Consider the following 24,786-nt stretch of genomic DNA (forward strand, 5'->3'; position numbering starts at 1 on the left):
TTCCCGAACACTGCACACACATTAAATCTTTATATTTGATGACTACATAATTTTAAATATAGTCAAACTGATTAACTTAAGCATTTTAACAGATATGCCGTTTTATTTTCTACTTGGTAAAAAGGAGAACACGTTTAAAAAGTTGAAATACTTTAAATGGCATCTTCCAGTGGTACTTTTGAAGGCTATTTCAGACATTTTTCTGTTATTTTAGTTAGTGCAAGACTGAAAATCCCCCAAATTTCCAGACAAACACTGCCCTCTTGTGGTGCAGAGCAATATAAGCACAGAATGATGATACTTTTGTAACTCAATTTTATTATTAGAATTCAAACTTGTAAAATACAACATATATTTAAGACAATTTATCTTTATTATATTATCAGATTTATAAAGACATAATAACAGTTACCCAGAATTGTTCCTAGCAAATCAATCATTTTCAGAAATAAAGATGCATTATAAAAGAGCAGCACAAATCTCATTGCATTACGCACCTGTTTCACTCTACTATAAAACATGATTAAAAAACGCTCTTTTATAATAATGTTTCTCTTATACTCTGTATAACAATTGGAGTGTAACCATAGTGATGGCAATTCCTCATGACATCGCAAGTGGGCATGCCTACAGCAAAAATCTTTTTTCCAGTTCATCTGCGACCATCTCAGCAATGGCCAGCGAAGAGGTAGCTGCCGGTGACGGTGCATTGCGTACATGCAAAACTCGGTTGCTCAGCTCTCCCTTCCCACTGTCAAACACAAAGTCATCCACCAGGTTTCCATCAGCATCCAAAGCCTGTGCACGAACCCCTGAAGGACCCCTGCAAAAACAACAAAAATGAACAGTGGGAAAATATAAATGACTATTTTATGACCCTACCCAAAAGTGAGTGTATGTTTGTACCTGATGACATCACTGGGGCTCAATTCAGGTATGAACTTCTGCAAAATCCTAACTTGAGCGCTGGTGAACACACCTCTATACAACTCTCCCATTCCATACACAATGTTCTTCATTACCAACCTTTGCAGGCCACTAGAAACACACATGCCCACACGTCATGAACAAGAAAAAGTGTCTGTTTACAGAAGATGCGTAGTGTTGAATTTTTTTTACTGTGAAGTTAAATATAAATTTAGTCTCACAGCACAGATCAATGTTAGTTTGGACCAATTAGATTAATCTTGGGGCAGGATAAACATCTTGAGCATAAGGTTTGTACATTAGCAATGCTGTATAGTAGTTTAATGTGCCTATAAATGTGCCGTTAGCTCCCCTGTGCTCTGTGTCTGGCTGATTTTAACACAAGAAAGAGTCCTGTGTGAATGCTTCATAAGTATTTAAGTGCACTCTAAGCAGTGCGTGTTTGTGAGGCGATGTGCAACTGTGTTACCATAAGTGTATATGTGAGTGCTTTTAGTACGTACCTGTAGGAGAGCGCATTAATGAAGTCTTGTGCGTTGAAGTCAAAGAGTTTATAGCCCTCTCGTTTAAATGCCAGCACTGCATTTGGGCCCAGCCAGACACTACCATCCATACGTGGAGTGAAATGCACTCCCAGGAATGGAAATCGTGGGTTCGGCACCTCACCAAACACACAAAGACCTTCAACTGAAGTTCTCCTAAATCTTTGGATTACGTATATGGCGGGTTTCTACTCACAGGGTAGATGTTGCCATTAACTAGATAGTTCTTCTCAGGCTTAAGCACCAGGTAGTCTCCTCTAAAGGGAACTATACGCGGCTCTGGACTACAACCGGAGATCTCGGACAACCGATCGGAGTACAGTCCTCCACATGCCAACACAAACCGACTCCTCACCTCCTCTCCCTACACACAGACCTGCATTAAGGATTTTAAAAGGTACAAAATGCAATTGGCCAAGATCGAATTCTCACCTTTGAGCTTTTGATAATAATGGGATACTTCATCCCTAAAGAGAAGAATGAACAGATTGAAATTAGAGAAAATAATGAGATCCGACACCATGAATAGGTCATGTAACTCACCTTCAGCACTCCCGGCTGGGCTTTCAGCTGCCAGTGTGATGTCAGAGGCCTCAAAGCTGGTTATTACAGAGCCGCCTGCTTCCTGGAAGTCTTTACCATAGGACAAAGCCATTAACCGATAGTCAACAATACCTGTGTTTGGAGAGTCTAGTGCCATGATGCCCTATAAACACACAAATTATATCAAACATCATTGTTCAGAAGCCAGTAGACACGGTTAAAGGAAGCCCACAGTTAAAACGTTATACACAGGGTTCCCACACCTTAGTTAACTTCAAATTCAAGGACCTTTCAAGGACTTTCCAGTTCCAATACCCTCAAATTCAAGGACTAAATGTGGGGACACATTTCAAGTGAGAGCAAGGTGTTACCTTTTAAGATACATTGTTACAGTTCCCTTTCGAGGGAACTCGCGCTGCGTCACTGCGGTGACACTTTGGGGACGCCTCCAGGGGTAAGTGCGTCTGAATGTGTATATCAAATTCAACCCATGGTGAGGCTTAACCACAAAGACCAGGAAGTATATCACTATCTGAAATATTGCCAAAGACGGCATTACAGGGACGCAGGAAGTATGGCAAGGGAGATGCAGTGTCTCGTTCCCTTCTCAGGGAACAACAGTTACATACGTAACCCGACACATTTTCATGTGTCAAACACAACTATGCAGAAAGGCATTTTAGTATGAATCAACATTCGCATACAGAAGATATAAGCATTTAAAGGCGGAGTGCACAATGTTTGAAAAACGCTTTGGAAAAGGAGACGGGCCAACTACCAAAACACACTTATAGCCAATCAGCAGTAAGGAGCGTGTCTACTAACCAACATCCTTGCCAGGTTGCGTATGTGTGGGGCGGGTCTTTTAAAAGAAGGTCCAGATTCTATTGGGGTAGGGGCGTATTTGTTTAGGTGATATTATATCAACATTGGCTTTCAAACATTGTGCACTCCACCTTTAAAGCGAACAGTTTAGCATGTCTACTTAAAAGGCTAGAAATTTTATGATATTATCCTACACTAAACAGGGAATAATATGGATTTTTTTCAAGAAAAATTCTTGCATAAAATAGATTCAAGCACTTTCAATGACCTGATATATGTATTTTAAAAACTTCCCAGGGCCTTGAATTATTTTCCCCAGATTCACAAACTTTCATGGATTTCAAGGACCCGTGGGAACCCTGTATACACCATAAAGTACATAGACGATAGTCATAATTTAGATGTACTTGATACAGCCGGCCTAAGGTTATCTTAAAGCCTGATGACAGTAATTTTGCAATTAACTGGTTATTGATCAATCCAATAAATGACACACAAACAAAAAAATGTCTCACCCTGCAGTACGGTTCTTTCTCTCGGATGGCCTTAGCGTCAATCAGATGGAGATCTGGTACGTTGTTCTTCTGACCACGTTCAAACAGAGCCTTCAGACGAGGAACTTCCTCTCTGTCCACTGCTACTATAAGCTAAACATATACACGCAGTCCAGATTCTTTAATGATCACTACATACGTCTTCACAAAATATAATGGGGTGTCGAAGTTGTTGAACATGCCTCTCGTGAAGTCTCACCTTACCACATCTCTTATAAGGGACTCCTTTTTTCTGGCAGTACTGATAGGTCAGCATGGCTCCACGAACACAGAGTTGAGCCTTCAGGGAACCTGGAGTGTAATAAATCCCACTGTGGATCACACCACTGTTATGACCGGTCTGATGGAGAGCTGGGGAGAAAAGACGATAGAGAAGTAAATATGAAATCAGGGTGGATGGGAAGAATTATCTGGAACATATACACTTACCAAGCTCCTTCTCTTTCTCCAGTAGGGTAAAAGTGAGGTTTGGGTGCCTGAGGATGAGCTCTCTGGCTGATGCCAGTCCAACAATCCCTCCACCGATAACAGCCACATCGAATGAACTACACACACAATCATTTAACTAAATTTAGTTTAGACAACAAAGTTCAAGAAATCAAAACATCATGTGAATGTTATTCTGATTGCAAAATGAACTTTTAACGCGTCAGTTACAGTAACCACACTGACTGTACTACCGTATGTACAACAAGCACACTTTGGTGTAAATAATTGTATTGTTGCCGTCTTTTCTTTTACTGTAGTGTGTTAAGGTAAGTACTTTGTACAGCTGCAGTTAATCTTACCCGCTGTGATGTGAAGCTCTGCACGCTGCAGACTTTGATCCCTTTGAGAGCAAACGCGCGCACGCGGGAACGGTACCGAGTGTTCGGATCATTATAAAGCGTACGTTTTCACTCTTCTTAACAGAACTATAACACAGTGATCAAAGTGGTTGACATTGACCAAGTCCAGTTTCTACACAGACCCCACAGTTCTTCGCTAAACTTGCTAAATCGCTTCTCTGTGGACAGACACGCCCCCGACGCAGCAAACTCAATAACCAATGAGAACGCCGGATGCACACTCAATGACCAATGAGAATTCGGGACGCGGCTGACGCAGCGGGTAAAAGTTCAGCGAAGCAGGATGTAAATAGAAGAGTCGAGCACAGTGGAGAGAGCGGTACCGATCCAAATCACTCCTCTACGCACCGTCATCACAACAGTTGCGTATTAGATAAACGAACGAATTTCCTTAAAAAGTATGAACAGTAGTTTTTATTCATGGAGATTTTAGAGGTTTTATATTTGTTGTCTTTCAGATTCAATGATATGACCGTCAGTTTTTCCAGCATCGCATGACGCATGTCATATAAATGTCCTTCAACAAAAATGTAAAATGCGCCCTCATGTGTCGCTTTTGGATTAAATGGTGTGTTAATTAAATACATTAAATCTATAAAAGTTTATATCGGAAATCGTGAGTGGACAAACGGACGCCCTCGTTGTTAAAAGGTTGAAATCAAGTTAAATTAAGAAGTGAGTCTTCATGCATTGTCTCTGTCATTTCTGTCTCTCTCTCAGATCCACAGACATGAAATTGTTTACCTGGTCAGCACGCAAGATTTTGTCCACTCATTGGCAGCTGACAGGTGGCAGGCGAGAGTTCTGGGGATGGCTCAATGCTGTTTTCAACAAAGTAATGTACAGCAGTTATATAGAAATAATATCACAAGTCATAATTTGATTTTATTTGTTCCATTAAACATCTTTCCAGATCTCAATAAAGACCAATTTCAGAATTACATTTGTAGGGTTTTCTCATCAAGACTACAAATGCACTTTATTATTATAAGCAGTATTAAGTAATTTATGTAATGTTTGTTTTTGTATGTATACTATATGTGACCCTGGACCACAAAACCAGTCTTAAGTAAAGAAAGTATGATCAATTTCTCTTTTATGCCAAAAATAAATTAGTATATTAAAAGGGACATTTCACAAGATTTTTTTAAAGGGACAATAAGAAGGATTTACCCCCACCTAGTGTTGAAATTGTATTTTGCATTTAAACGAACAGTGCTCTCTAGCGCCTCGCCTTTCCAAATGCGTGTTGCAACTACGGTAGGCGTTATGTAATCACTAATCTCCTTGTCCGTTTCAGCTGGTTCACATGTTCTGAATGAAAACGCGTTGTGGAAACGTGTTGGTAGGCTAGTGCTTTTTGTCCCTCTCTACTATTATAGTTTATCAATACGGCGAAACGACATGGAAGAGAAGAAATTCAAAGCTTACAAAGAAAAGTCAGATCACTGGCAAAGGTCATTTGACACCAACGATGACATATTCATGAATAAAGACATTGATTTTGATGAATAAAACACTTAAAATCCTACTTACAGTCCCTTTAAGATGTCAAATAAAGTAGATTTGTGATGTTTTAACTCAAAATACCCCACAGATAATTTATTATAGCATGTTAAAATTGCCACTTTGTAGGTGTGAGCAAAAATGAGACTTTTATGGGTAGTGATGGGAGAAACAAAGTTTTTTGAAGCTTCGAATCAATTGAACCAATAGCGCTTCGAAAATTGATTCAGTTTTGAAGTGTTCGAAACACCACACCTGCTTTTCAAAATAGTGTAAAAGCATTTTACACTTTTTTTTACAACTCCTCCTAGTGGTGAATCAATTTTTTAACTTTTCGAAACAGTTATGATGTAATGAAGCCTCATTTGCTAAAATCACGTGACTTGACAAGTTTGAAACATGCTCCGAACCAATGATTTGAAACAAAAGATTCGTAAGCCTCATGAAGCAGTGCTTCGAAAGCGACCATCACTATTTATGGGTGTGTCCTTTTAAATGCAAATGAGTTGATCTCTGCACTAAATGGCATTGCCGTGGTTGGATAGTGCAGATTAAGGCAGTATTATCCCCTTCTGACATCACAAGGGGAGCCAAATTTCAGACCTATTTTTTCACATGCTTGCAGAGAATGGTTTACAAAAACTAAGTTACTAGGTTTATCTTTCACACATTTTCTGGATTGATAGAAGGACCGTAAACATGAAAAAAGTCAGTTTTTACTGATATGTCCCCTTTAAGTAAAAATCATGTTCCAAGAAGATACTTTGTAAGTTTACTACCGGAAACTTTATTTATCAAAACTTTATTTTTGTGAGTGGATTTAGTTAATAAGGACTTCATTTTGACAACTTTAAAAGCGATTTTTCTTAATATTTAGATTTTTTTGCACCCTTGGATTCTAGATTTTCAAATAGTTGTATCTCAGCCAAATATTGTCCTATCCTAACAAACCCTACATAAATAGTATAAATGTGTATCTCAATCTCCAAAAATTGACCCTTGTGACTGGTTTATGGTCCAGGGTCACATATGTGTGTTGTTAGTGACATTTAAGGATTTTGATCACTAAAACAAGTGAAGCCTGAAGATGGGTAGTTAATGTAGATAATACATTTCTTTTAGATATTTGGTGGGTGCTAATATATTACAATTGTTCTTTTTTTATATAGAGTAGATTATGAGCGGATTAAAGCAGTCGGCCCTGATCGAGCGGCAGCAGAGTGGCTTTTGAGGTGTGGGGCAAAAGTTCGTTTCCGTGGTTTCGACCGATGGCAGCATGACTACAACGGACTCCCTACCGGGCCTCTCGGCCGGTACCAAATAGAAGCTATTGATGCCACTGAGTCCTGCATCATGTACCGTGGTTTCGATCACTTGGGTGAGTATCGGCTGCTTACTGATCGATTGAACGCAGAAACCCACCTTTATATAGCAGAATTATCCTTTAACCTTTAACGTCGTGACACTGCTCATGCAATTTTAATGACATCATTAGTGAATGGAGGTCAAACACCTGCTCCAAACAAGATCTCTTACTCCATTTGCTCTTGCAAAACAGTCATACATTATTTATTACATTAGACCCCACAAGACATCTAGTGAGAGCGAAAGTTTGTGAGCTCTGAGACCGGCGTGTGAGACGATGAGACGCCGTGTGTGTCACAGGTGAGGATGAGAGGTTCAGCTGTGGGAAAAAGTGACGTAAAGCAAAAGGGTATTTTACAGACAGCGCTCTCTCTTTTCCCACATACACATCCTGTCGTTTCACACATACAGTCTTGCTTCTGTGCACTACATTTTACATTTCTACACTTCCTGTACTGTGTACAAAAGCACAAACATTTACTCACCTTCTTTACCTAGCAATCGGCTAAGCAAATGAATATCTAATAACATATGAAAGCTCAGATGCAAAAGTCGCTAAACCACCTCTGTCAAAAATGACATAATGATATTGACCAAATGCTCTCGGCACGTATTATATGATTATCAAATACTTTCGCTTAATTCGCCTCAGGCCATTTGGACATACCATTTTGTCGGGAGAATCCATGAAACGTTTTTTTCTGCCAACAAAGTGGTATGTCCAAATGGCCTTTGAGTGGACTTTTTACCTGGTTAAAGTAGGTTTAACGAATATATTAGGATATCGACCAAATTTTTGTGACTTTTTTAGAAGTGGATATTTTTGCATGTATTTAGTATTTATTTTGCAGCATAGGACAACATTTGTTAAAGGGGACATTTTAAAATGACGATCGACTTTAAAAGTCAAATAAATCTTTGGTGTCCTCAGAGTACGGATGTAAAGTTCAAGCTCAAAATACCATATAGATAATTTATTATAGCATGTTAAAATTGCCACTTTGTAGGTGTGAGCAAAAATGTACCGTTTTTTGGTGTGTCCTTTTAAATGCAAATGAGCTGATCTCTGCACAGTGCTGTGATTGGATAGTGCAGATTAAGGGGCTGTATTATCACCTTCTGACATCACAAGAGGATCCACATTTCAATTACCTATTTTTCAAATGTGTGCAGAGAATAGTTTACCAAAACTAATTACTGGGTTGATCTTTTTCACATTTTCTAGGGTGATACAAGCACTGAGGACCAGTTGTAGCACTTAAACATTAAAAAAGTCAAATTTCTCCTATAAATATGAAATGACCGTAGTGACGTTTGTGGGAAATAAGGCATTTCAATTACTGACTAATAACTTTTTCATTGCCATTAAAGTGAAATTACTGAACCTAAACATGGGAGTCTGATAAAAATGCTAATTTATAAGAAAACCTGTCAGATGGAATTGGATGGTTTTGCATCTGAGCTTTTTCTTATTAACTTAAAGGGCACCAATTATCCGATTCACGATTTTATTTTTTCTTAGGTGTGCAAGTTTGTATTAGTACATGTTAACGATATGCAAAAGGTATAAATCCCAAAGTAAACGATGACGATTAGCTCGCATTGCGATCTAATCTTCCTTACATGGTAAGGAGTTTTTCCGGCTGACATCAGAGGTATTCAGGACAATCACAATGTACAGGTTAGCTGGCCAATCAGGGACACAGCGCTTTTCAGATCGATGAGTTTTGTAACAAATCAGAGCGTTTGAGGAAGGCAGGGATATCTGGAGCAGCGAAAATGTATGGTATGTAGAAAATAATGTGTGTAGATTTAGTGGCATCTAGTGGTGAGATTGTGAATTGCTCAGTCTACAGCTCACCCCTTCCTTTCAAAACGCATCGTGAAGCTACGGTAGCTGTCACAGGACAAACATGTCATCATCTGAGACAGCATAGTGACGAAACGCACTCTATAGAACCGTGTGTCCTTTAAGGGGTACTGTAGAAATATGTAAAGGGACCCACTGCAGTGTTTCCCATACATTGATTTATTTGTGGTGGCCCACCACAGAATCAACACTGGCCCCCACAAATAGAATTTTCATGATTCCCATTTACATTTTTATTTCACTATTTAAAACAGCTTAATTCGGCTTAAAATATAATTTGATATATAATACAGATCAAATACAGATACAGATCAAAGAGTAGAAGTGAAACATATTTCAGGTGCCAACACTAGATCAAATGCAAACACGACATGATGACATCACATATATGCTAATTAGCGGGTGACGTCATCACCACCACAGTCTCCTCAAAATCCTGTGGGAAACACTGCACGGTGTATGTAGATAAAAATGGCTCATTCTAAGGTAATAAAAACAATACAGTTCATTATGTAAGCTCTCTTTACACCACTGATAATATAGTTGTGTATATTATATTGCATTTCTGTTAAGAGATCCTTCTAAAAGTTACATAATGCACCTTTAATGCCTTTAAAGATAAATTGTTTGTAATTGTTGTCCTTTGTTTGTGTTTTAGAGGGTCTAGAGCATGTGAAGGAAATCAAGTTGAATAAGTGTATTTATATTGAAGATGCATGTCTGGAGCGTTTGACTCAAATAAAGACCCTGCAAGAGAGTGTGATGAACATGTCTATAGTTTCCTGTGGCAACGTGACCGATAAAGGACTCATCGCTCTCTATCAACTCGGGTATGTGACCGCACTTGTCCCTACAAACCTGTCCACCCAAAAATTAAAACTCATTGTTTATTTACTCACATCTTTCCAAACCATCTTAATTTTTTACCTGAAAGTAAACACAGGAATACCAAAGAAAGTCCTGGTCACAAGAGTTTTGTGAATCACAATTGTGAATCTCCCTGAAATCTAAAAATAGTCAAATATTGGCAAATGCATGTGCCTTGGAGAATACCCAACAAGCTATTTTGCGTTTAAAAGACATCTAATAGCCATCCAAACACAGGCCAATTAAAAAAGGCAAAATTTGGGCTGTCTGTGGAAATTTTATAGGCCTACACTGCAAAAAATGACTTTCTTACTTAGTATTTTTGTCTTGTTTTAAGTAAAAATATCTAAAAATTCTTAAATTAAGATGTTTTTCTTGATGAGCAAAATGACCTAAGAAATTAAGTCTAGTTTTTAGACCAAAAATATCAAACTTAAGTGATTTTGTGCATAAAACAAGCAAAAAAATCTGCCAATGGGGTAAACAAATCTTTCTTGAATTTAGTGTTTATAGAAATGTTCAAGATTTTTTGCTTACCCCATTGGCAGATTTGTTTTTGCTTGTTTTATGCACAAAATCACTTACATTTGATATTTTTGGTCTAAAAACTAGACTTATTTTCTTGGGTCATTTTCCTCATCAAGAAAAAGCATCTTAATTCAAGAATTTTTAGATAGTATTTTTGTCTTGTTTTTTTTTTCTTGAAAATATTTTTTTGCAGTGTATATCTTTGGCCCAAAAATAAATGAAATAAGTAAAACCAAACATTTTCTTTTCACTTGTTGACTTTGCTTACATACATGAAATATCACACATCTTAAGTTATTTTGGCAAAAATTGCATGTAACCAAATTCAAGATTATTTTGGTTAGAAGTGAGTTACTCTTAACCGGACTATCTTTGGTCTGTAGTTAACCTAGACAGTGAATTGATGGCTATTGCTTTCTATGTAAATCAGTCTATCTCAAGTGTAAGCATTGTAAACTGCAGCATTTATGTTGTCTGTAATCAGCAGAAAATGATTTATAGCATAATGGGTTTACCAAGGTTAGTTAATCATTAACTAAAGTTAACCACTCGCTTAGGACACACAATTAATTTAAATAACATTAAAAGCATGTGGAAATCATGCGCCTCTGTAACAGCCCTAGGCACTTTTATAAGGAAGAAATGCTTTAATTTTGCAGATGTAGATTTGGTGAAATCTGGTTTAGTTAATTTAGGGTTAAAGTTAGCAAAACAAATGGCATTACCATTGATTGTGTGTTCGTACTTGTGTGTGTTAGGAACCTGGAGAGGCTGTTTCTTAGTGATCTGCCTGGTGTAACAGATAAAGATCGGACTGTGGACAGACTCCAGACCGCACTTCCCAGACTCGCCATAGAACTGGATCTCGATTAGCCAATAATAGCTTCAATCAGAGTGCGCCCAGTAAATCACAGCCACATCTAAGAAACCGCAAGGACCAGGTCATGCCAAATAAGCTCATTGGCTGATTTCCATGGCTGCTTTGGCAACAGTATCTAAGCAACTAAGCATCCCAGGGACGGATGAGGATAGCTGCCCCGCTTTGGAGCCGAATCAACAAACGCCAACTTCTCACTTAATTGACTTTGGTCAAATACAGTAGATTTGTTTCAGACAATCTAGGGCTGTTTAAAATGTTATATTGCAAGTATCAATAAACCCCAAACTGAAGTTTTGTCTTTGTAAGTTTTGAAGCAAATGATTCATGTCCCACTAAAGGGATAGTTAAAATTTTGTCTCACAAACCTGTATTAATTTATTTGTTCTGAGGAACACAAAGGAAGATATTTTGAGGAATGTTTGTAACCAAACCTATCGGAGACCACATTGAGAGTCAGTAAATGATGACCGAATTTTCATTTTTGGGTGAACTATCCCTTAAATATCTTATGTAGAAGTTACAGACCCAAACATAAGTGAATGTTGCAGAAAGATCTTTAATGATTTTAGTTTCAAAACGGAACAAAAACAGTATTTCCCATTCATTCATTTCTACATCTGAACACAAATACACATTTGTGAATCATGTCTCAAGAATTTGGCATTTGGTGCAAGTCAGTGGCTGAATTATTAGCACCAGTCATATAATAAAAAGTTCACAAGGGTAATAAACTTTAGCCAAAACACAGCGCTTGTCAATGTTTGTTCAGCACATATTTTGGCTAACCTGATTATGTTTCATGCTGTCAGTACCAATGTAGTATTGAACACATATGTGACCCTGGACCACAAAACCAGTCATAAGTCGCACGGGTATATTTGTAGCTATAGCCATTGCATGTGTCAAAATTGTAGATCTTTTATGACAAAAATCATTAGGATATTAAGTAAAGATTGTTGCATGAAGATATTTATAATGTCCTACCATAAATGCATCAAAAATATATTTATCATTAGTAATATGTGTTGCTAAGGACTTCATTTGGACAACTTTAAAGGTCCACTTTTTTCGAAAATATGCTAATTTTCCAACTCCTCTAGAGTTAAACATTTGATTCCTACCGCTTTGGACTCCATTGATCTCCGGGTCTGGCGCTAGCACCTCCAGCACAGCTCAGCACAATCCACCGAATCTGGTTGGACCATTAGCATTGCGCTAAAACATAACCAAAGAGTAAAAAAAATGTCTATTTAGAACTTGACTCTTCTTTGGTTGCATCGTGTGCTGGGGCTGACGGAAAATTAGAAGTTGTGATTTTCTGGGCAGATGTGGTTGGGGACTGTGCTCTCATTCCGGCGCAATAACCAAGGACTTTGCTGGTGTAACATGGCTGCAGCAGGCGTATATTATGCACTGAAAGTAACCAAGGGGACTATTTTCGGGCATGTTCCATCATCAAAGTCACTGATCGTTGCGCCAGAATGAGAGCACAGTTCCCAGCCACATCTCCCCACAAAATCGCAACCTTCAACCCTCCATCAGTATTAGTACACGATGCAACCACAGAAGAGTCGAGTTTTAAATAGGAAAAATATCAAAACTCTTTGGTTATCTTTTAGCGCAATGCCAATGGTCCAACCAGACTCAATGGATTACGCCAAGCTATGCCAAAAGTGCAACCGCCAGACCCGGAGACCAGCTGAATGGACTCCAAAACAGCAAGAATCAAACGTTCAACTCTAGGGGAGTTGGAAAATGAGCATTTCTTTGAAAACTTTAAAATGAAAATTCTGTCATCATCCACTCATCCTCATGTTGTTCCAAACCTGCATGAATTTCCCCCCTCTGATGAACACAAAACAAGACACTTTATGAACACACACAGCAGTAAGTGACCATAGACCTCCACAGAATGAATAAAAAAATATGATGGAATTTAATGGGTACCATCAACCGTGTGCTTACCATCATTTATCAAATTCTTTTCTTAGTCATTTATCACAATACTTCCAAAATATTTTTTTCCTACTATGGAAGTCAATGGTCACCCACTGCCGCGTGTTCACCATCATTTCTCAAAATATCCCACCCTGTGTTCATCAGAAAAAAGAAACTCACACAGGTTTAGAACAACATGAGGATGAGACAGAATTTTCATTTTAAAGTGAACTATCCCTTTAAAGCACCCTCAGATTCGATTTTCAAATAGTTTTCGTCGCCAAAGATGGTCCTATCCTCCTAACTAACCAAAAATAAAAAAAAGCTTTCAAAAAAATGGTTTTGTGGTCCAGTGTCACATTTAATGTTGTGCACAACTAAAGAAAAAAATTAAAGATTCTGTCTGTGCATGACTGTGTCCTCTATAACTTCCTATTTACACACTTCAAACATACATAGAGGTTACATAAAGGTTTATAAAGTTCATACAGTGCAAATGTTTCTACAGCACTGATCTCAGTCTCTAATCAAACTATGGAGCACAGCACAACATTCGTTGATATTAATATCAAAGTTATTGCTGTCGTCGTTCATTATACTTTTCAGAAATCCCTCTGCGAGTCTTTGCTTTGGCAGTGTGACGTTATTTTTCTACAGGCAGAGCAGAGCCCTTTGTCTATCTTGCAAACACACATACAGGCCCCAGCCAAGAGCTGGACGGTTCGTTTTTAGTTCTTATAGAGTTGGCTTCCATCATATGTTGGGCAGATGATAGTTGAATTTGCGCAGGTTGTTGTAGTACTTTTTGTGCTCCACAGCAGGAAAGACAGTACTGCTGGCCAACTGGGGCAAATACTACACAAAGAAAAAAAGAGGTATTTAAAAGATTGTAATTAAGTTGGATGACTGAATAGTTGGTTTATTTCACATTGTGAAAACAGACCCCAGGTGGAAGGTGTTTGCGTGGCTGACGCGGGCGTCTCTTGCGGTCTAGTTCACGCGTCACGCTCTCGCTTTCCTCTCGCAGACTGTCAAAGTACGGCTGCTCCAGTAACTGCTCGCAGGTCAACCTCTCAGCTGGATCCATTTGCAGACAACCCTGAAAAATACACAGGCAGCAGGTTTTGCTACTGAGCCTGTGGCGTTCTTCTATATCATGATGAGCACCCAAACTCAGTACTGGATGGCCAGTGAACTCCTGCAAAGTTTAGCTCCAACTTGCCTTAGCACTACTTAACATCTGGAAGTTTCTAGTATGAATTATTAAAGGGACACTTCACTTTTTTTGAAAATATGCTCATTTTCCAGCTCCCCTGGAGGTAAACACTTGATTTTTACTGTTTTGGAGTCCATTCAGCCAATCTCCGGGTCTGGCGCTAGCACTTTTAGCATAGCTTAGCATAATCCATTGAATCTGATTAGACCATTAGCATCGCACTCAAAAATAACCAAAGAGTTTCGATATTTTTTTTAAACTTGACTCTTCTGTAGTTACATCGTGTACTAAGACTGACGCAAAATTAAAAGTTGTGATTTTCTAGGCAGATATAGCTAGGAACTATACTCTCATTCTGGCGTAATAATCAAGGACTTTGCTGCCGTAACATCGCAGCAGGAGGTGTAATGATATTACGCAGCACCTGAAAATAGTCCCCTTGGTAACTTTCAATAGCAGGGGACTATTTTGGGGCATTGCGTATCATCATTGGAAAATGAGCATATTTTCAAAAAAAGTAGAGTGTCCCTTTAAGGAATATTCCACTTTCATTAAAAAATTCTGATTATTTACTCACCCCCATGTCATCCAAGATGTTTATGTCTTTCTTTGGTTAGTTAAAAAGAAATTAACTTTTTTGAGGAAAACATTCCAGGATTTATATAGTGGACTTTAGTGGACCTCAAGTTTCTTTTGGACTGAACAAAGAGGGACAAACATGCATGACGTGGGGGTGTATAAATTATTGGGATTTTTTAGTATTCCTTAAATTAGTTGCTTCAGGTGTGTTTGATTAGGGACCACTGGCCCTCCTGGACCAAATTTGGGTACCCCTGTTCTATATGATCTAATTTTATGTTCTACTGACCTTCATAAGGTTCAGCGCCTGGTAAGAGATGTTTGGATATTTTTCTTCAAGTGGCTCCTATAACATAGACACACAGGATTTTAAAGCTGATGTGCGATTGATAGCAATATGCGACCCAGTCTGTGAAAATCCAAAAATTATTTTATTTGTGATTTACTGTCTTCTACATAAATCATCCTACATAAGATTTTGTGAAAATATAACCTTGATATCTTTTTTTTTATATTATTTTTTCGCCCATTCTGCCTTTATTTGATAGACAGTAATTAGAGAGATGACAGGAAATTACAGGGTGGAGAGAGGGGTATGGGATCGGCAAATCGTCAATTAAGAAAAAATGCTTCCCTGCCAATGACAAGTTTTTCCGGCAATCCATGTTTTCACTATTAGCCACAAGGTGGAGCTCTTACCCAACTTAGGCCCCTTTCCCTTCGTTTACACGCAAATGGAGAATTCGCCTCTGAAATTGATTCTTTCTAAAAACTCCGAAAAATCTTCGTTTGCACGTTTGTATGTAAACTAAGACATAGGGTGTTTAGGCAGCCGACGTCACAGTATGCGCCAGAGCTCGCACCTACGTCAAAAGTGCTACATTGTTCAAAAGAGGAAGAGGAAGTGATTCATTGCTGTTGTTGCTATTTTCGCGGATTCTGATTGGCTTATGTGGGCTTGAGCTTCTTGTTACACCGCCACCCACAGGTTTGACATGCATTTGACAATGCTCTTGACGCCATATATACACGGGTTCGTGTAGTTGAAAACTTTTCTGAAAACTGACATGTGTGCACGAAGTTATTTTTTAAAAACCGGAGAGGTTGTAATGTCCATTTATAAAAATAGCCACCCACGTGTAAACATAGTCTTTTAAAACCGGGAATTATACCCTTAGGGCAATCTCTATCAAAAGTAGGGATGCACCGATATGGAAATTTTGGCCGATAACTCTTTATATTTGCGGGCCGATAACCGATATATATATATATATAGGCCGATAAATATTCATATTAATTTCACAATGAAAAACTCCCAGACCGCAATCTTGTCTTTGCGCTAGACTAGCATACCGGTACTCTTCTTAAGCCTGCAACATGTGTCATCTTCGTCCTATGTCACAGAAAGCACCAATCAAAACTCCACATGGCCAGCAATGAGCAAGTTAAGTGGTTCAACAAACCAAAATAATCCATAATTTATCGGCTTTCATTTATCAGCCTAATTTTGCTATCAGACCGATAACCGATAATATAAAAAATAAGCAGTTATCGGCCGATAACGATATGTCGGCCGATATATCGTGCATCCCTAATCAAAAGTCCTTCACAAAAATGCAATTATCTCAGCTTATTGCTCAAAATTTTGTATTTTTGAAGAAACCTACCCATATTTGAGAAGTGATAAAAAGAAAACAAATAGGTAGGTAGGATGAAATGTTTCATCTGATAAATGGTTGCACTGGCTGGCAACTTTTTTTTAAAATGCTGGCGGAGAAAGTTAATATTTACTGCTCAATATGGTTAAAGATTGAAATCAATGTTAAATCCATGACTAAAATCAAACTTTAATGCTCTAAATCTCATATATACATGAGACTTTAGCCTGGATTTCACAGACAGGGTCATAAATAGATAAAACTGCATGTGTGAATAGCATATGTGCTTTATTTTCTGGAAAATCAATCGAACAGGTTTCAACAAAACAACTCACCATCTCCTGTGGTTCAGGGACACAAACTCCACTGAAGAACTGGTTAGTGCTAAACACCTGCTGATGTCGGGGAATCAACTCACCTGTAATTACGAAACCAATGCACATATACATGTTACAAAAACACATCAACAAAAACTATATTTATTACATTTAGGGGCCGTTTCCCAGACAAGGTTTAGATTAATCCAGTACTAGGCCTTAGTTATACCTTACAAAAAACAATACACTAAATACAATGACACTAAAATATGTTTGTGCAAAATTAAGGCAGTTCAAACATACATTTTAGTCTGGGAAACCACCCCATATACATTTACACAACATGTAATTATCTGCAGTTGTGTGTGTATATCTAACCCAGGGTTTTCCTGATTTGATAGAGCTGGTCTACATCGGATTGACCCGGCCATAAAGGGGCGCCAGAGAGCAGTTCAGCAAACACACAACCCACTGCCCAGACATCCACTGGTGGGCCGTACTGCGTGTCTCCGACTAGCAGTTCCGGAGCTCTGTACCATCGTGTCGCTACATAATCCGTGTAGTAATCACATGGACCCGCTGCAATATAAGAGCAATATTTCAAATGAATACAAGATGTCAGTGACATTGGTTATGTTGTGTTTTTGGACTTTTTGTGTGTACGTACTGAGGATCCTGGCAAAGCCAAAGTCGCAGAGTTTGATGACCTGATGTTTGGTGATGAGTATATTCTCAGGCTTCACATCTCTGTGTATACACTAAACAGAGAAACGTCAGATTTAATATCGGTCTTTCAAGAACATAGCTTTTAAAGGGGTAGTTCACCGAAAATGAAAATTTTGTCATCATTTACTCCCTCTCAAGTTGTTTCAAACTTGTATAATTTTTTTATCATTTTCAAAATATTTTGAAGAATGCTTGTAACCGACATATCTGGGGCACCATTCACTTCCATATTAAGAAAATATTCATATGGAAACGGTGGCCAATATCTCTTTAGTTATTAAAAAAACAAATTCAGTTGAGTAAATGATGACAGAATTTTCATTTTTTGGTGAACGTTTCCCTTTCCAGAAACTTTATTGTTTTAAATGACTTGATTTTCTTACGTTTTGTTTGTGGCAAAAGTTCACAGCTTGAAGTGTTTGCCAAATGATACTTTTCACCATGTGCTCTGGAACGCTGAGTGAACACACACATAAAAGAATTACAATGCAGTTATAGGAACACAAACCCCATTACGTCCATTTAACAATCTAGTCACTCCTTTCTCTTCTGTCTACCTCAACCGCACAACTAACCCTTTAGATGCTGGTGTGCATGAGCTATGCGTATGTATGTGCATTTGTGACAGCTTTGTTAATTCTGGACTCATAAATCAATGCTGCCGCAAGGAGAAAGGGAAAGGAGTGAGAAACTGAAATAGTTAAATGTGCCCAGTCCTGCTTTTAAAGGAGTCTCACTCAAGGGCACCAGAGAGGGCAAACGTATCCTGCTGTAAACATTCCTATAAAGGCATAACTGGCCGTCATAGCAACAAAGACACAATATGTCCGTTAGTGTGACAAACAAGAGAGCCATTTTATAGTGGTTTGAGTTCTCACCCTCGTGGATATCTGTCCAGCTCATTGAGAACAGTGTGGTCGCAGTATTCAAACACCAGGTGCAATTTTCTTTTTCTTCTGAACACCTCGATCAGATTCACCAGGTTTGGATGCTTCAATTGCTAGACACACAATGTGAAGAAAAACAAATATTTCATTGCAAAATTATATGATCAGCATAACAAATTGAGTCATGAGTTTACATGAAAATTTTGTTGCACTGTTTGTATATGATAATAATAATAAGTTTTATTTATATAGCACCTTTCCAGAGCTCATTACAATTAACAAGGAAGAGATGATACAAGTAGACAATGATGAGGAACAATGGACAGGGAAGTATATAGAGTCAAGTTTAAAAATAGACATGACATAACATTTAGAGAGATATTAGTAATAATGCAGATAAATCAATATCAATATGGTTTCCTTCTATTTAGTTTACTTTCATTATTATTTTTAACGGCATTTGTGTGGAAAGCAGAGTCAGAATTTCATTGTACTGTGCATATGACAATAAATAACATGAATTTAAAAATTAGAATATGGTGCCCTTTTGCTTTACAAACAGCATGCACTTGAGCTTTATCAAAGCCCCCATCCTAAAACAAATCACTTTTAAATTTGTTTCTATCAGTAAATGAGTCTCCAGTGTGTGAAGAACAAATCCATCTTTTCTAATTTGTGTAATCTCCTTTAAAACACAACAGTTACACAAAACAGACTGTTGGGGATCTCTTATCAATGTGATGTCACATTGATTATGCCCCAACTATAACCGCTCACAGACTCCGCCTTATAAGCGCGTAGTTCAACCTTCTGCCAGAGACATGTTTTGATGTAGTCCAAAGCACATGTATAAGCGCTCAACCCCCTTCTTTGGAGGGGAACAGAAGCTTTCTTTGCATTTAAAAAAACACACACAAAAACAGTGCGTTTCTCATTTCAGCCATAAATGGCCATGTTCAACATCGTATAATGAAAGATCTGTGGTGTATTTTGAGCTGAAACTTTACAGACACATTCTGGGCATACCAGAGAATATTTTTATATTGCTAAAAACATCTACAGTAGGGGCCCTTAACATTTTTATTACACTGCCAGAAAAAAATGGTCCAAAAATGGCTTTAAGCTGTCACAGGACAGTACCCTTCAAAAAGGTCCTAATATGTACCATTTACATACAGATGTGTATACATTTGGTACTTTGAGGTACTAATATATGCATTATTTGGTACCAGTACGCACATATTAGGGTACTGCCTGAGTGAATGCAAGGGACTATTTCTGACCATTTTATTGTATATTTGTGTAAACCTTTACATATATATACATTTTTATAAAAGATCTGAGAATGTTTCGAATAGCTAATAGTGTTTTTCAATAGAAGCAGGGTAGTCTGACCTTATGCTAACATAGTCAATGTCAAAAAAGTACCTAATAAATTAGTGACCTATCACACAATCCTTAATGAATCTTTTGTTTTGACATGTTAAAAACAACTTTTTTTTAGGTTTAAATAAAATATATATAAATAAATATAAAATATTATTAAAAATATAAAAATATTTTCATCGTGGTCACCTAAAGGATTATTAGGAACACCATACTAATACTGTGTTTGACCTTCTTTCACCTTCAGAACTGTATTAATTCTACGTGGCATTGATTCAACAAGGTGCTGAAAGCATTCTTTAGAAATGTTGGCCCAAATTGATAGGATAGCATCTTGCAGTTGATGGAGATTTGTGGGATGCACATCCAGGGCACGAAGCTCCCGTTTCACCACATCCCAAAAATGCTCTATTGGGGTGAGATCTGGTGACTGTGGGGGCAATTTTAGTACAGTGAACTCCATGTCATGTTCAAGAAACCAATTTGAAATGATTCGAGCTTTGTGACATGGTGCATTATCCTGCTGGAAGTAGCCATCAGAGGATGAGTACATGGTGGTCATAAAGGGATGGACATGCTCAGAAACAATGCTCAGGTAGGCCGTGGCATTTAAACGATGACCAATTGGCACTAAGGGGCCTAAAGTGTGCCAAGAAAACATCCCCCACATTACACCACCACCACCACCAGCCTGCACAGTGGTACCAAGGCATGATGGATCCATGTTCTCATTCTGTTTACGCCAAATTCTGACTCTACCATCTGAATGTCTCAACAGAAATCGAGACTCATCAGACCAGGCAACATTTTTCCAGTCTTCAACTGTCCAATTTTGGTGAGCTCGTGCACATTCTAGCTTTTTTCCTATTTGTAGTGGAGATGAGTGGTACCCGGTGGGGTCTTCTGCTGTTGTAGCCCATTCGCCTAAAAGTTGTGTGTGTTGTGGCTTCACAAATGCTTTGCTGCATACCTTGGTTGTAACGAGTGGTTATTTCAGTCAAAGTTGCTCTTCTATCAGCTTGAATCAGTCGGTCCATTCTCCTCTGACCTCTAGCATCAACAAGGCATTTTCGCCCACAGGACTGCAGCATACTGGATGTTTTTCCCTTTTCACACCATTCTTTGTAAGCTCTAGAAATGGTTGTTTGGGAAAATCCCAGTAACTGAGCAGATTGTGAAATACTCAGACCGGCCCGTCAGGCACAAACACCCATGCCACACTCAAAATTTCTTTCCCATTCTGACATTCAGTTTGGAGTTCAGGAGATTGTCTTGACCTGGACCACACTCCTAAATGCATTGAAGCAACTGCCATGTGATTGGTTGATTAGACAATTGCATTAATGAGAAATTGAACAGGTGTTCCTAATAATCCTTTAGGTGAGTGTATATGTGTACATTTGAATTTGCAGTTAAACGTGTACATGAACATCTCATGCCCTGTTCAGACCACCAGCAACCAGCAGTAGCAAAACATCACAATCTCATAATTTTAATGGAAACATGGCGACTTCCAGCGACAGTGACCGTTGGTGACCAGATGGGACATGCCCAGTGACGCAACAAAGTTGAAAAAGTTTAACTTTATACAAATAATGAGCGACTTCCAGGAGAGATACCAATTAGAGCGAAGTAGTGGAGTTCACGTCATTCATCTCTCGTCAGTTACTAGACGGTACTCATTTGTCTATCACAATCAGATTTAGAAACGCCTCCTAACGACCCCATTGAAAAAGATGAGCAAAGTCACTTGTAATATGTATGGGGCATTATAAAGACAAGCAGCTGCATGTCTTATCAGATCATAAAAAGTATCGTAAAAACACACACAGTGACAAACACCCCCCCACGTCTCCAACAGCAACAGGTCACCATCCATTCCAGAATAAACCCTAAAACCCTTTTACCACCCAAATTCAAACAAATTATATAGAATGCTTGTGAGACAGTAACCCCCGTCATTACAAAAATAAAAATAACTCAAGGGAGGTGAAGGGAACAACAATATTCATCTATCCATTCATCCGTTCATGCATAGCAGAGTGAAACTAATTGGTAAGCCAATGTTGGCTGAGACGTCAGATCTTCAAAGGGCCACCGCTTTGCTCTTAGCTCACAGAAATAAGTTTGCAAATTATACGAGAGCTACATGAGAGCTACACATCCATTTCTGAATCATCAAACTTTTGTCATTTCTTGCAAAAAAATTTAATTAAGCCCTAACCTTAACCTCAAAACTTACCCCTTAAAATATGTAAATAGTAAGTTAAAAAAATGGTAATGTAAGGAATAACTAACAACGGTCCGTTGAATTATTAGAAAATAAGGTAATGCGGCACGACGTGGAGTGTGCATTATTTTCAAATAATTCAAAGGACCAGAGTCAATTATGCAGGTTATATTACCACGGACACTGCTCTAATGGTTATTTTAAAGGGGACATATCATGAAAATCTGACTTTCTCCATGTTAAAGTGCTATAATTGGATCCCCAGTGCTTGTATCAACCTAGAAAATGTGAAAAAGATCAACCCAGTAACTTAGTTTTGGTAAACCATTCTCTGCAAACGTGAAAAATAGGTGATTGAAATTTTGCTTCCCTTGTGTTGTCAGAAAGGGGTTAATACCGCCACTTATTCTACACTATCCAACCACGGCACTGCCATTTAGTGCACTAATTTGCATTTTAAAGGACACACCCAAAAACACACATTTTTGGTCACACCTGCAAAGTGGCAAATTTAACATGTTATAATAAATTATCTATATGCTATTCTGAGCTAAAACTTTGCATACATACTCTGGAGATACAAAAAAAGGCTTGTGAAATGTCCCCTTTAAGACATTTGATAGGTCAGGTTTGCATTTATCGAAAAATAAATAATAAAGCATTCAATAGCCCTGTGGTATAAAAAACCCTAACTCAGCCCTAAACCTAAATTGACCCAAAACCCAATCTTACAAATAGTTGAAGGAAATATTGGTCCAAAGACATGCACTACTTGATAAAATAGCTACTATTCACCTACTCCTCTTCTACTAATATTAATACAACATACCCTCTTAAAAGTAAACTTCTTGTTTGTAATGGAAAGGTTAATCAGACTACAAAAATGATTCTTTGAAGCACCTTTACCCATAATGATCAATGAACCAAAATGGTTCGATGGAATTCCTGTGAAGAACCCTTTTTAGTACCTTTATTTTTAGGGATGTATTCAAATTATGACAATAGTTAAAAAGATAAAAACATAAAAGATACCTTTAGCATACGGGTTTCTCTGTGTGCTATTTTCTTAATGATGGGGTCGTCCTCAGACTCCACAAACTTCTTGATGGCAACAATCTGACCCGTGTCTTTATTTCTGCACTTGAACACTACGCCGTACGAACCCTCACCGATCTTGCTGATCTTCTCATACTTCTCCATCTCTGTAACAGCAGAGCACAATTATAATGCTTTAATACTTGCTTCCTCAATTCTACTGAAAATTGTTGAAGTAGGTGTGAAATAAAATCTTTATTTGAATCACTGAAGTTACAGGTTATAACATTAATGTGGTTGTTCCAGAAATAATCAGTTCTCAACTCCACTGCTTTAGTGTGAAGAACGAAAAATAACTTAATGCATAAGTAATTAAATAAGTAAATGCAAAAATAAATGAATACATCTTTAAATACAGAAATAAATAAAACACATTTAGAAATGCGAAAATGAATATATAAATAAATAAAAAATGTGGTAATACAGAAATAGTACAAATAAAAGCCGATTTTACAGAAATGTAGTTACAAATTCAGGCAAATAATTAAACTATGACCATTTTCATTATCAAAATATTTTTGCATTTATTTATTTATAATTAGACCCTATATTGTCCTCCATACATCAATAAACTAAAGCATTAAGTATAAAGCAGTTTAACTACCCTAACACAATTTAAGCACCATCTGCAAATGTTTAACCTTAGTACCAACTTAACAGAATTAAACAAAAAGGAGAAAACTATAAAAAAGACCAACTATAAAACAACCACGCGCTACACAGTTACACACATATAGCTTACCTGGAAATGTCGTATCCTGACGTGTAATTAGAAAATAAAACCGGACCCAAATCGCAAATTCCTGTGGATAAAAGGAAACAAAAACAAAACGAAGCTGTCGAACTGGTTGTATTGAGTGAAACGGACGGACGGATGTGATACGCGGCCCGTGAGAATGTGTTTGAGTTCGCATGGAGAAGATAACACGCTATTTACAAGCAGCAGGTCGCCATGGGAACCGAGTCCAGACTCCGCCTCCTTCACACGCGCCTCATTCTGCACAGCAACAAGCTGAATGCTTGAAACAATCCGCGCAAACTGACCTGAGTTCAGTCACAAAAAGCAGGATGATTGTAAATCCTGAGATTCGTGACATAAATCGTCGTAAGTAGAGAGTGGGTGTCGACTTTTTGCGGTGCGGCGCAAACCGATCAGCATATGACGTCGAAGTATCGCGAGACGTGATATCATGCGCATCTTTCTGCGCAGCGCTAGATCGAGCAAACTATTGTATATTTATTTTATTTAAAGTTCTCAGTGTAATGTTAACCCACTTTCTTAAATATGTTATATTTTTGGATGTTTTGTTAAAAATGTAAATGTTGTATGTTATGGTTCAATATCTAAAAAAAAATGTTCATTCATCTTCGTCATATACCCACATGAGAATTGTTTCTCTTGGTAGAGATGTTTAAGTAAACAAATTCCCTCAGCTAATTACACAAACAATAACATTTTAAACTTGTGAGAATACAATAAAATTATATTCACACATGAC

General features: G+C 38.0%; 3 protein-coding genes across 7 annotated transcripts; 1 reads left to right on the top strand and 2 right to left on the bottom strand.

Annotated features, from left to right (window-relative positions):
• Nucleotides 1-298: 298 nt before the first annotated feature.
• On the bottom strand, nt 299-4,426 carry l2hgdh (L-2-hydroxyglutarate dehydrogenase). Of its 2 annotated transcripts, XM_055170455.2 has the most exons (10): nt 4,180-4,426; nt 3,821-3,936; nt 3,591-3,742; nt 3,353-3,484; nt 2,013-2,175; nt 1,902-1,936; nt 1,666-1,833; nt 1,431-1,588; nt 907-1,038; nt 299-823 (listed from the first exon to the last, which is right to left on the bottom strand). In XM_055170455.2, exons 1-10 carry the CDS (start codon nt 4,269-4,271, stop codon nt 628-630), a joined length of 1,344 nt encoding a protein of 447 aa, XP_055026430.2. In that variant the 5' UTR covers nt 4,272-4,426; the 3' UTR covers nt 299-627. The 2 variants fall into 2 exon arrangements, with proteins under 2 accessions (XP_055026430.2, XP_073729568.1); XM_073873467.1 differs by lacking the exons at nt 3,821-3,936; nt 4,180-4,426 and having other exon boundaries at nt 3,596-3,736.
• Nucleotides 4,427-4,455: 29 nt separating this feature from the next.
• dmac2l (distal membrane arm assembly component 2 like) lies at nt 4,456-11,545 on the top strand. 4 transcript variants are annotated; one of them, XM_073873468.1, is made up of 5 exons: nt 4,456-4,637; nt 4,960-5,073; nt 6,915-7,123; nt 9,639-9,810; nt 11,134-11,545. In XM_073873468.1, exons 1-5 carry the CDS (start codon nt 4,471-4,473, stop codon nt 11,246-11,248), a joined length of 777 nt encoding a protein of 258 aa, XP_073729569.1. In that variant the 5' UTR covers nt 4,456-4,470; the 3' UTR covers nt 11,249-11,545. The 4 variants fall into 4 exon arrangements, with proteins under 4 accessions (XP_073729569.1, XP_073729570.1, XP_073729572.1 ...); XM_073873469.1 differs by having other exon boundaries at nt 4,507-4,600; XM_073873471.1 differs by having other exon boundaries at nt 4,539-4,558.
• Nucleotides 11,546-13,533: 1,988 nt separating this feature from the next.
• cdkl1 (cyclin dependent kinase like 1 (CDC2 related kinase)) lies at nt 13,534-24,718 on the bottom strand. Its single transcript, XM_055170456.2, has 10 exons — nt 24,030-24,718; nt 23,225-23,394; nt 18,568-18,689; nt 18,073-18,145; nt 17,631-17,721; nt 17,342-17,542; nt 16,982-17,064; nt 15,278-15,334; nt 14,137-14,292; nt 13,534-14,048 (listed from the first exon to the last, which is right to left on the bottom strand). The coding sequence occupies exons 1-10, from the start codon at nt 24,199-24,201 to the stop codon at nt 13,947-13,949; spliced, it is 1,227 nt and encodes a 408-aa protein (XP_055026431.1). The 5' UTR covers nt 24,202-24,718; the 3' UTR covers nt 13,534-13,946.
• Nucleotides 24,719-24,786: the final 68 nt, after the last annotated feature.

The sequence above is a fragment of the Misgurnus anguillicaudatus genome, chromosome 11 (assembly GCF_027580225.2).
Source record: "Misgurnus anguillicaudatus chromosome 11, ASM2758022v2, whole genome shotgun sequence".
Classification (NCBI taxonomy): Eukaryota; Metazoa; Chordata; class Actinopteri; order Cypriniformes; family Cobitidae; genus Misgurnus; species Misgurnus anguillicaudatus.

Bases quoted from the DNA above. Each gene is read 5' to 3' on its own strand.
- dmac2l (XM_073873468.1), top strand. From the start codon at position 4,471: ATGAGAATTCGGGACGCGGCTGACGCAGCGGGTAAAAGTTCAGCGAAG. The intron at 7,124-9,638 runs GTGAGTATCGGC...TTTGTGTTTTAG, and splicing joins CCGTGGTTTCGATCACTTGG to AGGGTCTAGAGCATGTGAAG. The intron at 9,811-11,133 runs GTATGTGACCGC...TGTGTGTGTTAG, and splicing joins ATCGCTCTCTATCAACTCGG to GAACCTGGAGAGGCTGTTTC.
- cdkl1 (XM_055170456.2), bottom strand. From the start codon at position 24,201: ATGCGAACTCAAACACATTCTCACGGGCCGCGTATCACATCCGTCCGT. The intron at 18,146-18,567 runs GTGAGAACTCAA...GTGTTCACTCAG, and splicing joins CTGGACAGATATCCACGAGG to CGTTCCAGAGCACATGGTGA. The intron at 14,049-14,136 runs GTCTGTTTTCAC...TTCTTTGTGTAG, and splicing joins GCAAACACCTTCCACCTGGG to TATTTGCCCCAGTTGGCCAG.
- l2hgdh (XM_055170455.2), bottom strand. From the start codon at position 4,271: ATGATCCGAACACTCGGTACCGTTCCCGCGTGCGCGCGTTTGCTCTCA. The intron at 3,743-3,820 runs GTAAGTGTATAT...TTTTCTCCCCAG, and splicing joins GGAGAAAGAGAAGGAGCTTG to CTCTCCATCAGACCGGTCAT. The intron at 1,039-1,430 runs GTACGTACTAAA...GTGTGTTTCTAG, and splicing joins ATTAATGCGCTCTCCTACAG to TGGCCTGCAAAGGTTGGTAA.